This window comes from Myxine glutinosa, chromosome 2, assembly GCF_964187855.1.
Source record: "Myxine glutinosa chromosome 2, kmMyxGlut1.1, whole genome shotgun sequence".
Lineage (NCBI taxonomy): Eukaryota > Metazoa > Chordata > Myxini > Myxiniformes > Myxinidae > Myxine > Myxine glutinosa.
The window spans coordinates 49,246,495-49,260,260 of NC_136262.1; the positions used below are offsets into that span (position 1 = coordinate 49,246,495).

A 13,766-nucleotide genomic window follows, 5' to 3' on the forward strand; every position below is an offset into this window, starting at 1 on the left:
ATCGATCGAACAAACGGTTTTCGAGAAAAAGACAAAGAGACATATGTTCTTCGGGGATTTGAGCTTAAAGTCGTTTTGGAAATTTGTCTTGCGATTATGGACCCAGAAAGCAATTCCATGGCTGACGATTGGTATAGGAACGTCTGTTCTGACGCTTAGATACAGAAATTCTACTAATTAATATATCAATTTAAATTTTGGAACATTGAGGGTTAAAAAATAGGAAAAATAGGAATTTCCACCAAAAAATAGGAGATTTATAGGATCCTATTAAAAAGTAGGAATAAATAGGAAAAATAGGAGGGCTGGGACCCCTGCATGTGTCTCGAAAATTCTGGTCACGTGGGCCATGTACGCCATTTTGTTTCCATTCATCCACTACCTCTAAATTTACTTTGTGGACATAATATGTTGCATTAACAGAATAATTAATAAAATAAATAATCTAATCATTATCTTTGATTCAGGGAAAGTTCGATAAATTGCAGATTAACAGTGTTAATCATATGCACACTGGGCCGGCATAACAGACAGGCCACTCGCTGTGCACAGCCCACCGCACAAGGCAAGGATAGACAGACATACTGGAAGTCATGCCAGTGCTTCACAGGCAGAGCGATTCGTCATTATGCGCCGTCCCTCGGATCGATCCCACGTTGTCCTTCACCAAGAGTAGGCGAGATTAGACCGTTATCCTGAATAAATTACAAATTCCTGCCTAACTGCTGGAAAGGCAATGGCAAACACCCCAGCATCACCTTTGCCTTTAAGCAGAGCACTAAATCAATCACTCAATCAATCTTCTCAAGCTCTTTCTATTTTTTCATTCACAATTGTTATCTTTTCTAACTGTCTGCTCTCTTGGAGGTGTGCGCATCTGGCATGAATGGAGTGCACATCTGGCATGAATGGAGTGCGCATCTGGCATGAATGGTGTGCGCATCTGGCATGAATGGAGTGTGCATCTAGCATGAATGGTGTGCGCATCTGGCATGAATGGTGTGCGCATCTGGCATGAATGGTGTGCGCATCTGGCATGAATGGTGTGCGCATCTGGCATGAATGGTGTGCGCATCTGGCATGAATGGTGTGCGCATCTGGCATGAATGGGGTGCGCATCTGGCATGAATGGGGTGCGCATCTGGCATGAATGGGGTGCGCATCTGGCATGAATGGGGTGCGCATCTGGCATGAATGGGGTGCGCATCTGGCATGAATGGGGTGCGCATCTGGCATGAATGGGGTGCGCATCTGGCATGAATGGGGTGCACATCTGGCATGAATGGGGTGCGCATCTGGCATGAATGGGGTGCGCATCTGGCCTGAATGGTGTGCGCATCTGGCATGAATGGTGTGCGCGTCTGGCATGAATGGTGTGCGCGTCTGGCATGAATGGTGTGCGCGTCTGGCATGAATGGTGTGCGCGTCTGGCATGAATGGTGTGCGCGTCTGGCATGAATGGTGTGCGCGTCTGGCATGAATGGTGTGCGCGTCTGGCATGAATGGTGTGCGCGTCTGGCATGAATGGTGTGCGCGTCTGGCATGAATGGTGTGCGCGTCTGGCATGAATGGTGTGCGCATCTGGCATGAATGGTGTGCGCATCTGGCATGAATGGTGTGCGCATCTGGCATGAATGGTGTGCGCATCTGGCATGAATGGTGTGCGCATCTGGCATGAATGGTGTGCGCATCTGGCATGAATGGTGTGCGCATCTGGCATGAATGGTGTGCGCATCTGGCATGAATGGTGTGCGCATCTGGCATGAATGGTGTGCGCATCTGGCATGAATGGTGTGCGCATCTGACATGAATGGTGTGCGCATCTGACATGAATGGTGTGCGCATCTGACATGAATGGTGTGCGCATCTGACATGAATGGTGTGCGCATCTGGCATGAATGGTGTGCGCATCTGGCAAGAATGGTGTGCACATCTGACATGAATGGTGTGCGCATCTGGCATGAATGGTTTCTATGATATGTTTGAAGGTTAAATCAAGCCTGGCTCATTGTATGATTATTCAGCTACGTTGGAGGAACAGAAGAATCAAGCCTGGCTTCTTGAGAAGGAAGTTGAGGAACCGATAAAAGCAATGAAGAGTAGAAAAGCGGGAGGGCCGACGGGAGTTGTGGGAGATATGTTGAAGGCAGCAGGAAGTTGGGGTGTGAAGAGAATGACAGAGATCTGTAATCTGGTGGTGAAAGAAGGCCGCATTCCAGTGGATTGGGAACCGAGTACCCTCGTCCCTCTATACAAGGGGAAAGGTGACCCTCTGGAGTGTGGCTCGTACCGAGCGATAAAGTTATTGGAGCATGGAATGAAGGTATTGGAAAGGGTGTTGGAGAGGAGGATAAGGAAGAAAGTGAAGATCGACGAAATGCAGTTTGGATTTATGCCAGGAAGAGGAATGACAGACGCGCTCTTTATTGTGAGGCAGTTGCAGGAGAAGTACATGGAGAAGAGGAAGAAGTTGTTTCTTGGGTTTGTTGATCTGGAGAAAGCATTCGATAGGGTTCCACGCAAAGTATTGACATGGGCAATGAGAAAGTTAGGAGTGGAGGAATGGTTGATCAGAGTAGTGATGGCAATGTACAAAAGAGCGTGCACAGCTGTAAGGACGAAGGACGGGAACAGTGGTGAGTTTGAGGTGAAGGTGGGAGTGCATCAGGGGTCGGTACTAAGTCCACTACTATTTGTAGCTGTGATGGAGGTGCTGGCTCAGAACGTAAAGGAGGGTTTACCGTGGGAGTTGTTGTATGCAGATGATCTGGTGTTGATTGCGGAAAGTATGGATGTACTGAAGGAAAAGATGAACAAGTGGAAGGAATGTATGGAGACAAAAGGTCTAAAGGTGAATATCGGAAAGACGAAGGTGATGGCAAGTGGTAAAGCATGTGGTGAGGTGGAAAGAATTGGGAAGTGGCCCTGTGCTGTGTGCAGGAAGGGTGTCGGAGTGAACTCCATTCAATGTACAATGTGCGCTGAGTGGGTTCATCAAAAATGTAGTGGCCTGAGAGGGTCATTAACCAGTGAGGCAGATACATTCAAGTGTAAGGTGTGCACAGAGGGAGCTGCAGATGGAGGAAATGTTGAGTTGCATCTTGGAGACGGCGTGAAGCTGGAAGGTGTGAAAACATTTTGCTACCTCGGAGACATGCTGAATGGAGAAGGTGGATCAGACTCGGCAACGGTTGCTAGAGTGAGATGTGCATGGAAGAAGTTTCGGGAACTGATTGGTGTGCTGATGAGGAGGGGTGTGTCGTTGAAGCTGAAGGGAAAGGTGTATGCTGCATGTGTGAGAAGTGTTATGATTTATGGGAGCGAGACATGGGTAATGAACGTAGAGCAGCAACGAAGGTTGGAAAGGGTGGAAATGCGAATGGTTCGACGGATGTGCGGAGTATTGTTGAGAGGAAGACAAATGATGAATTGCGAAAGATGATGAGAATAGAGCCTGTAATTGATGTTGTGAAGAGGAACAGGTTGAGATGGTTTGGTCATGTGTTGAGGAAGGATGAAAGTGACTGGTTGAGAAGAGTGATGGAAATGAATGTAGAAGGAAGTAGAGGACGGGGAAGACCGAGAAAGACTTGGCTAAAGATGGTGGAAGAAGAAATGCGGGCAAGGGGGTTAACAAGGAGAGATGCAGAAAATAGGGAAAGATGGAGAAGATTGTCATGGGGACCGCAAGGCTAACCCCCGCTCTAGCAGGGAAAATGGCCTTAAAATGCATGTTGTTGTTGGTGGAGGAACAAAAATAAATCATAAAGTGATATAATCTCCCTTTTAGGCACAGATAAAGATCGTTCGATTCCAACATATAGGGAGGACCTCTAACGCAACCACACACGTAACCTCACTCTCAATCTGCTGGTGGTGTTTCCCCATTTCCAGCCTGCTCCAGCTCTTCCACGAACCTCGGCAAATTTTATACGAAAAAGTCACCCCTTCACAACCTTTGACTTGACCCCACCCCCCCCCCCTTTAAAATACCCCAGATGTTTGCAAGATGTCATGTATGTCCACCAGTGTACGATTCGCTGAAATACTGTCACTGTCACCTGTGACTGTGTACATGCGAGTGCTTCATTCCAGTTCTTGAGGCCTAGCAGACAAATGTTTGGAATCCACTCAGATTGGGCGTTTGGCTTTGGGCATTAACTTTTCGCCTCTAATTAGGCACTACCACGCTCGCCAGGGGCGCTGCAGTCGATCGTGACACGCATTCGCATCGGCGGTAATGGCGGCCATTTTTTTTAACATGTGCCGGTTGCAACTTTGTTTTAAATGAAGCTCGTCACCATTGTCGGTGAGTATGACTAATAAATCGAATGTCAACTGTTTAAAAACCTTTCTCCCAAACTCCCATGAGCCTCCGACCCCAAACATCCGGATTTGAAAATGGCTGCCGGGAGGGAGAAAACTGGGGTAGGCGACAATTGTTGAAATACTGTCATATTTTGAAAAGTAGCATGAAAACAATTAATACCAGCATAAACTAGAATAATTTCCGGTTCTGTTAGTGTAATTTTTGCCGGTGGATGGGAATGGTCAGCAGGAGAAACCCGCGGTACAAAATCGGGTTTCGCTCGCCGTGGGTGCCATGTTGATTTATGTGTTCCGACAGTGGTCATTCTAATCCATTGAAATCTCGCACAAGCGCAAGCCATCCGCTCCCTTTCTTTGTTTAATCATAAAAATATGTTCGTTATTGAAACTTTTGATGACTTTGGGGTCCATTATTTGGCCGATTTTCAAACTTGATTAATATCAAGAAAGATCACGTGACCACTTGTTGGTAAACAAGACCATGTGCTTTGGACCACGTGCTACTACATAGCCGTTCAACACACACCTACAGTGTAGACTATATGGCATGCATTTTATTCATTTTGTCATCTTTAATACCAGCAGGTCACTTCCCTGTTATGTCTGGCTTTAGCCAGAGTGCAGCCAGCACAGCAGACCAATAGTGTCATGTGTCAACTGATCCACCAGCGGAAGTCTCGTACCCAATTCTGGGAGGACCTCAGGTTTGTACATTGAGTATGAATTGTTGAACACTATTCAGTCTGTTGTCACAAGACTCATCTTTGGCAAGAACTAGGAAGGTTAATAATCACAATTGATAACAAAATAAGTGACTACAATTTTGCTGTTCCAGTTGTCACCAGATTGCATGGTATTTTAACCCTGATTCCCAGATACAAAATGTCAAGTGTATGGAATAACCCCTACTCAGACTAATAATATAATTTCAGACAAGGAATTTGCTCGTCACGTCACCTCGTCACGTCAGAACTGCTCCCAGAGAGCCTGCAGGCATCAATCAGCAGGCTGGCGGCACAGCGTTCCACACTCTTCAAACAGCGGAAGAGGAAGGGTGGCCAGCACAAACTGGAGGTGTTCATGTCAACAGAGTTTGTGCTTCCACAGCGTCTCACTGTCAAGCACAAAGTCTCCAACACAGCATCGTCTGTTCGGCCTCCTGCTTCCAAGTGTGCAAAATTTGAAGAAACTGTTGAACACCTCAACTACCAGGGTCTACTGTCAGACTTCAACATTGTGAGATCTAGGCTGGATCAAAAGGAAAGGGAGGTGGTGGATCTGTCAAAAAAGAATCAGACTTTGATGACATCAACTGACAACCTGCAACGTCAAAACAAAGAACTGAAGCAAAAAGTCTCAAAATGGTGTCCAAAGCGAATGAACAATCAGATCATGCATGGAGACCTATCAGATCCCTCTGAAGAAGTACTCGCACAAACTGCCAGTGCTCCAACACACAACATCTTCGCAGAGGAAGTCTTGGGGATGGTGGATAGCCAAGTGCGGAGAGCACCCAATGCAACAACACAGTTTGTGGAGTCCAAAGTGAAGTTTGCCAAAAACAAGACCATGTTGTGGCTTGAGGGAGAGGCAGAGGATGAGCTGCAGAAGCTTGTGACGTATGCCATGAAACGAGCTCAAGAAATGAGCCGACTGAAGAAGGAGAGACGTCAAGATCACAGCTGCAATTGAGCGCCGAACACATGAAATGAAGCAAAGGAGAGACAAGACCCTGCGAAACAAAACAGAAACAAAAGTGCGCCCTCTGGTGGGCAAGGTTGTGTCCAGAGAAAACTTTCTGCAGTTGTTCCCAGAGTCCAGTACAGAGGTGGTTGATGCCATACTGCCAATCCTGGAAAACCCAGCCAGTGTCGTCAACAAGTACTTGTTCTGTTGCATACCTGGACAGACGAAGACGGTGTAGACGTATGCTACCAGGGCTTAGTCCAGAAATCCAAGCGCAAAGGGACAGTCCTCACCATATCCTACTGGAAGATGGAAGAAACCATTGATGACTGTGTGGACTTTGATGTTCAGTTCAAACAATTTGTCACAGACATCTTGTTCAAGGAGCTGGAGTTTGTGTGAGATTGCTACAGCAGTGTGTGTGGGGTTACGGACCAACCATCAGTTTGACTTTGGAAACATGAATTTCAGGTGTAGCTTCAGGTTTGCCTATGACCTTGACAAAACCAGGTCAAGGTCATATTAACATAATCTTTGATCTGTTGATTATTGACAGTATATGGACATAGCAATAGACTGTACAATCCTGTATTATACCTGTTATACTGTGTAGTTCTGAAATTGTGCCGTTTGGAGCAAAATAGTGGCATTTTTGCATGCTTGACCTTGAAAAATATAGGTCAAGGTCACTGATAATTAAACCTTGGCAACTAAAAACATTGTACATTAGACTTTAATAACCTAAACATGCTAAATACTTCATAAGGTACATGTAGCTGTGAATATTATGAACAAAGATGTATAGTTTCCAATATTTCGGCAATATCGCTATTGCGTAACTCGGGTTTGACCTTGAGAAATCCAGGTCAAGGTCGTACACAAGGTCAATGACTTTATTACCAAAATGCTCCTTACAAATTTTCGAAAATGCTGATATATGGTTTTACATGGTTGTCTTCATTAATAAATGCAGCAGATTGAACTCTATGTCTATTTTTTTAATTTATTATGTAATCATCCTTGAATTTGGACACAATCAATTACATCACTAATGTATTAGACAATAGGTACACTTAACGAGCTATATTCGAGTCTTAAAAGTTGAATATCTCGGAGACTAATTGAGATTTTAAAAAAAATTCAAAAGTTATGAGTTCATAAGCTCCCATAGACATAAATAATAACTTAAAGCAAGCATTTCCACAACTTTGAAATTTTAGTGGTAGTGCCTACTCTAATGCTCCAACGAAGGGTGAACAGCAACGAGTATCTCACGACTATCACGTGTGTACCTACCACGAGTATCATGCCGACATTGTTGACAAACACCGCAATACCATCCATCGACATTCTGAGGTAAAATCTACGTTATGAATGTTTCAGACAAAACTAAAGCAGATCGAAACCGAATCGCCGACACATAAACACCGATGTCACTCTGATGGTATAAAGACTAATAAACCTTTGTTTATAAACTTGTCTTATCTTGTCTTATCTTATCTTATCTTATCTTTTCTTTTCTTACCAGGGGCTCCATAACAAAACCGCCGTCCGCCATGAGAGACCCAAACTGCTGCAACGTTTGCGCGATTTTTAAAAAATACGTAGCGCAGTGACGTCATTTCCCGTGATGCACCGCGCGGTAACTACAATTTGTTTATTTTCCTGTTTTGTAAACGACGTTTGTCTTTTGTTGTCCTTTCGAGTGTAGTAACTATTATGTCATGTTTAATCGAAAGCTCCTATTCATTATTAACTTAACACTTCCCGTTGAGGTCAAAGTTCACACTGAACATCCTTTGGCAAACTTATCTTTTCAATATTTCACTTCACATATATTATTTCGAACAAATCGTTCGCTTTGACTGATTGAAAAATAAATTTCACAACTCAGACGTCAGTTGTAGATTGGGAAGTAGGGAGAGGGGCGGAGCCGCGGAGCAGACGGTTTGTGCCTCCGTGATGCGGCACCTCGGAGTAGCGACGTGACGCGCCCCAAACCCAAAGTCTTCGGGTCACGTGGTTCATGGGCGCCATTTTGTTTCCATCGACAGCTCATTGAATGAGCGCACGATCTCTCGCCATTATTTTTTTAAATGACAGGGTGCTGTGCCATTGGATGCACCAATAGATCAGAAAAGGGTTTCAAGATGTACAGATTCCCTGCAGATGCCGGAAGGAGAAAGATTTGGGAAAATAAAGTTCGTCGTTTGAGGTGGAAACCGACTTCCGGGTCGTTTCTGTGCCAGGTGAGTTGTATAACCGTATATACTATGTGTACATGTGTGGTGCTGTATAATCATATTGTAGTTGGAAGTTGCCGTAAACAGACAAAAATCATCAGCGATAAGTAAACACTAGAGTCCCTGAAGGGACTCTAGTAAATACTAAGACTTGCTGAAAAGTGAACACGTGACCGATGTCTGTAACGCATTTGATTATTTATTTATTCGAATTGGTCCACGTGTTGTAGTTAACATTGGTTACCAGCATGCAACATGTTATGGTCCATGACATGATTAATTCAGGATCCATTTGCCTTGAGCCTCGTCTAATTGTAACAAACCCCTTTGTTGCATTGAAAGTTTGTTGCCTCCAAACAACTGAATCCATCATTTATTTCTTCCACGTGCAGGAACATTTTGATCATCACCAGTTTGAGAATGGACGAGCAGATGGGAAAAAGAAGTTAAGGTGTTCCGCAGTACCCACGATTTTCTCTCATCGCAGCTCTCCGAAGCCCAGGAAGTGTCCAAAGAAGCGAAACTTTGCTTTTACTAAGGATAACAAGGCCCTCAAGGAGGACTTCCTTCCAGATCACAGCTACTCTGCTGTTCCACTGATTGACAGTTCAGGTGCTTGTATGTATCATGGAATCTCAATCATTTTGTATTCACTTAACTTTCATTAAACGTGTTGTCTGGTGTTGGCTTAACCGTTAAGGTGGCTTGTTTGAGATCTTTGGGTCCTGAGTTCAAGCCCCTGTCAGGCTGCTGAATTAACACCAGGTGGGTTGACTCAGCCTGTCCTCCTTCTGAGGTCAGCAAAATGATTACCAGATGACAGGTAACAGGGGTCACCACAATAGGGGCACAGCCACGACCCCAGGAAATGATGCAGCCATAGGCTGGAAACGAACTACCATCACCACTGAAAGTTTAAATCTAAAATATGTCGTCAATAAATGTAGGAACCACTGGCCAGAGAAAACTAAAGATTATATCAATGCTGTCTGCAAACCAGGTGTACTTATTTACTTGTTCACGTACCTGGTGCTTGAGGGGTTTTTCAGAATGAGTATTTATTGGCCTAACTTATTACCTCCGTGACTGAAGGTGGACGGAGGTTATGATTTCATCCCTGCCTTGTCTGCGGGCAGGATATCTCAAAAGGTTGTGGACGGACTTGGATGAAAGTTGGTCTAGAGGTTGGGTGCGTGATGAGGACGAATCGATTAGATTCTGATGAAAATCCAGATATGAATTTTTTTGAAGTGATTCTTCACCATCGAGAAATGAAGCCAAAAACAATGTATAACAACAACAACAACATGCATTTTAAAGGCCATTTTCCCTGCTAGAGCAGGGGTTAGCCTTGCGGTCCCCATGACAATCTTCTCCATTTTGCCCTATTTGCTGCATCTCTCCTTGTTAACCCCCTTGCCCGCATTTCTTCTTCCACCATCTTTAGCAAAGTCTTTCTCGGTCTTCCCCGTCTTCTACTTCCTTCTACATTCATTTCCATCACTCTTCTCAACCAGTCACTTTCATCCTTCCTCAACACATGACCAAACCATCTCAACCTGTTCCTCTTCACAGCATCAATCACAGGCTCTATTCCCATCATCTTTCGCAATTCATCATTTGTCTTCCTCTCTCTCAACGATACTCCGCACATCCGTCGAACCATTCGCATTTCCACCCTTTCCAACCTTCGTTGCTGCTCTACGTTCATTGCCCATGTCTCGCTCCCATAAATCATAACACCTCTCACACATGCAGCATACACCTTTCCCTTCAGCTTCAACGACACTCCCCTCATCATCAGCACGCCACTCAATTCCCGAAACTTCTTCCATGCACATCTCACTCGAGCAACCGTTGCCGAGTCTGATCCACCTTCTCCATTCAGCATGTCTCCGAGGTAGCAAAATGTTTTCACACCTTCCAGCTTCACGCCGCCTCCAAGATCCAACTCAACATTTCCTCCATCTGCAGCTCCCTCTGTGCACACCTTACATTTGAATGTAGCTGCCACACTGGTTAATGACCCTCTCAGACCACTACATTTTTGATGAACCCATTCAGCACACATTGTACACTGAATGGAATTCACTCTGACACCCTTTCGACACACAGCACAGAGCCACTTCCCAGTTCTTTCCACCTCACCACATGCTTTACCACTTGCCATCACCTTCGTCTTTCCGATATTCACCTTCAGACCTTTTGTCTCCATACATTCCTTCCACGTGTTCATCTTTTCCTTCAGTCCATCCATACTTTCCGCAATCAACACCAGATCATCTGCATACAACAACTCCCACGGTAAACCCTCCTTTACGTTCTGAGCCAGCACCTCCATCACAGCTACAAATAGTAGTGGACTTAGTACCGACCCTGATGCACTCCCACCTTCACCTCAAACTCACCACTGTTCCCATCCTTCGTCCTTACAGCTGTGCGCTCCACCAAAAACAATGTATAGTGACACGATATTTCAAAAAGTTGTGCATGTATTTTGACAAAACTTGTGGATGAGTTTGGGGAGGTGACCTGGCCAAATTGATCAGATTTTGGTTCAGGTTTGGATGCAGATCTGGCCTATCAGTGGGATTCAAAACATAAGAAGGTATGTGCATTCAGAAGGTATGTGCTCCACCAAGTGCTGTTCTAGTTTATTGCATCTACCACCAAAGGTGGATGGAGGTTATATTTTCACCCCTGTCTGTTTGTTACTTATGAAAATCGAAGATTTTTGAAGTATGTTGGTTGGTCTTGTGCACTATTCTGTCTCTGTTTGTCTGTCAGTCACCTACAAGTCACAATTTTCAACCGATTTTAACAAAACTTCACCAAACAGTAGCGTTGGTCATAAGCAAGAAGCCTATTGTTTTGGGGATCAAAGAATTTGGGGATCTTTTGATCAAAAGATCAAAAGGTCATAAGCCAAATGTCACAATTTCTAAGACCCTCAATTTTCATCCAATTGACATGAAATTTTAAAAGGATTTGCATATCTGGTACCAAATTCAACCACCAAATATTTTTGACGTCAACACAGGCCAAATTTCTAAAATCCTCAATTTTTATCCGATTAACTTGAAATTTGAAGAGCACTTGCATATCTGGTCACTGATTTCAACCCCCCGTTATTTTTTAGGTCCACATAGGTGACAAGGTCAACATAGGCCAAGTTTCTAAAATCCTCAATTTTCATACGATTGACTTGAAATTTGAAGAGGATTTGCATATCTGGACACTAAATTAAAACACCAAGTATTTTTGAGGTCACCATCGGCCAAATTTCTAAAACCCTCAATTTTCAACTGATTGACTTGAAATTTGAAGAGGATTTGCATATCTGAACACTAAATTAAAACACCAAGTATCTTTGAGGTCAACATCGGCCAAATTTCTAAAACCCTCAATTTTCAACTGATTGACTTGAAATTTGAAGAGGATTTGCAAACCAGGTCACTGAATCCAACCACCAATGATTTGAGGTCATCATCGGCCAACAACTTATTTTAGGGATTTCGCAAGTGTCGTGCTATGCACGACATATTTTCGCACGACATATTTCTTGATTGTTTGTCTGTCTGTGAACAAGATATCTCAAAAAGTTGTGGACGGACTCAAACGAAATTCGGCAGATAGGTAGACACTGACGAAATGATTAGGTTTTGGTGAAGATCCGGTTTCGGATCCAGCTAGTATATTTTTTTAAGCGATTCTTCACCATTGGGAGATAGGGCCAAAATCTATATAGAGCAGGATATCAAAAGGTTGGACAGATTTCGATGAAACTTGGTGGAGAAATCCTCTTCGATGAAACAGGGTGTGTGAAAAGGACAAATATATTCCCAAAAAAAAAAAAAAAAAAAAAAAAAAAAAAAAAACTTGGTGGACGAGTTGAGTTGGTTAGGTGACAAGAACAAGCTCATTAGATTTTGGTTAAGGTCCAAATCCAGATCCGGCCTATCAGTGGGATACAAAATAAACTGTTCAGCCGGTCAGTGGTATGTGCTCTACCGAGTGCCATTCAAGTTAAAAACTGAATTTTCCTTTTTTAATAGAAAATAATTTTGCTTCCTTAAAGGAAATTACCATTGAAACATTTTCGCTTCGGAGAATAGAAAATATTGATAAATTTGATTGAAATGATGCATCAAGTCTAAGTAAGTTGGAAACGCTGTAAAATAATCCTGTTGTTTTTTTGTTGGGGGGTGGGGGGGGGGGGAGGAGGGAAACATCATTTGATAGGAAACACTTATCTCTCTCTGTCTCCCCTTCTCTTCTCTTACTTATTTTCTCATATAGCGAAAGAAAGTGCCACAGAAGGTGAAGACATCATCCAAGCTGCCGATGTGGAGGCAAGGCCACATGCAAGGATACCTGACAGTATCAAACAACTGAAAGCAGATCTTCATAAGACTAGAGGAAAATGTACGACAATTGTGAAAGCCAAAGTGAAGCAGGAGGCAAGGATTTCACAGCTATTTGGACGGGATCAGCTCCAAGCACTGACGCGAGGGGGAATGAGAGCAGTGGAATGGTCATCAGCCACTGTTAAGAAGGCCTTGCAGCTCAGATTTGCTTGTGGTTCATCAGGATACAAGCTTCTCTTACAACAGCAGTATCCACTGCCCTCAGAAAGAGCTCTTCGGAGAAGGATGGAGATGGTGCCTTTCCAACCTGGTGTCCTGGGAAAGTTGTTTGGTTTGCTGAAGTTGAAAGTGCAAGGGATGCTTGATGAAGAGCGGATGTGCTGTCTTACCCTTGAAGAAATGTCTCTTAATCCAAGTGTGGAGTTTGATGTCAGCAGTGGGAACTTGCTCGGCAATGTCACATTGCCACAACACATCGGAACTGCCGACCGTGCCCTTGTGTTTATGCCAGGAGGCCTCACAACCCGCTGGAAGCAGACTGTTGCATACCATTTTACCAGCAGTTCTACAGATGGCACGGTCTTCAAGGATATTGTTCTTGACATTATTCAACGTGCTGCTGACATTGGTCTTCATGTGGCAGCTGTAACCAGTGACATGGGTCGTGCCAGCCGTGCCATGTGGAAGAGTTTTGGTATAGTATCTGGTAAGCATTGCAGAACTGTAAATAGAATACCACATCCACAGGCTCCAGGCAAATGGCTCCATTTCTTGGCTGATGTTCCCCATGTTTTCAAGAACATTAAAACGGCTCTGGTGAATGGACAAGTTTTCACCCTCTCAGGTAGTACAGTGGAAGAACATCGACTGAAATCCAATGTTATAAGCATGGAGCCGCTTCATGACCTTGCAAAATTTCAGGAAGACTTTGACTTGCAATTGACACCCAAGCTAACAAAGGCAGTATCAACACCAACACATTTTGACCAGATGAAGGTGTCAAATGCCACAAGGGTATCGAGTCATGATGTAAGTTGTGGACTGACGTACTTGGTCAACAAAGAAGGACGAAGTGATGAAGACCTGACCACAGCATGGCTCATTGAAGTATTGAACCACTGGTTTGAACTGATGACTAGTC

The 13,766-nt window shown here is 44.1% G+C and overlaps 2 protein-coding genes across 5 annotated transcripts in view; one reads left to right on the forward strand and one right to left on the reverse strand.

Annotated features, from left to right (window-relative positions):
• Positions 1 to 7,657, reverse strand: part of LOC137421807 (uncharacterized) — a 155,600-nt gene extending 147,943 nt beyond the window's left edge. For 2 of the 4 annotated variants that reach the window (XM_078773246.1, XM_078773249.1), the window contains exon 1: positions 7,541 to 7,657. In XM_078773246.1, the coding sequence (XP_078629372.1) occupies positions 7,541 to 7,637 (97 nt within the window). In that variant the 5' untranslated portion in view covers positions 7,638 to 7,657. The remainder of the gene's footprint in view (positions 1 to 7,540) is intronic. The other 2 variants (XM_078773248.1, XM_078773247.1) reach the window with 2 other exon arrangements.
• LOC137428715 (uncharacterized) lies at positions 4,184 to 6,997 on the forward strand. The gene is made up of 4 exons (XM_078773245.1): positions 4,184 to 4,428; positions 4,915 to 5,033; positions 5,262 to 5,565; positions 5,719 to 6,997. Exons 1-4 carry the CDS (start codon positions 4,402 to 4,404, stop codon positions 6,019 to 6,021), a joined length of 753 nt encoding a protein of 250 aa, XP_078629371.1. The 5' UTR covers positions 4,184 to 4,401; the 3' UTR covers positions 6,022 to 6,997.
• Positions 7,658 to 13,766: the final 6,109 nt, after the last annotated feature.

Excerpts from the sequence above, each read along its gene's own strand:
- LOC137428715 (XM_078773245.1), top strand. The coding sequence starts at position 4,402 with ATGGCTGCCGGGAGGGAGAAAACTGGG. Across the intron at positions 4,429-4,914 it reads CCGGGAGGGAGAAAACTGGG|GTCACTTCCCTGTTATGTCT; the intron begins GTAGGCGACAAT and ends TAATACCAGCAG. Across the intron at positions 5,034-5,261 it reads CAATTCTGGGAGGACCTCAG|ACAAGGAATTTGCTCGTCAC; the intron begins GTTTGTACATTG and ends ATATAATTTCAG.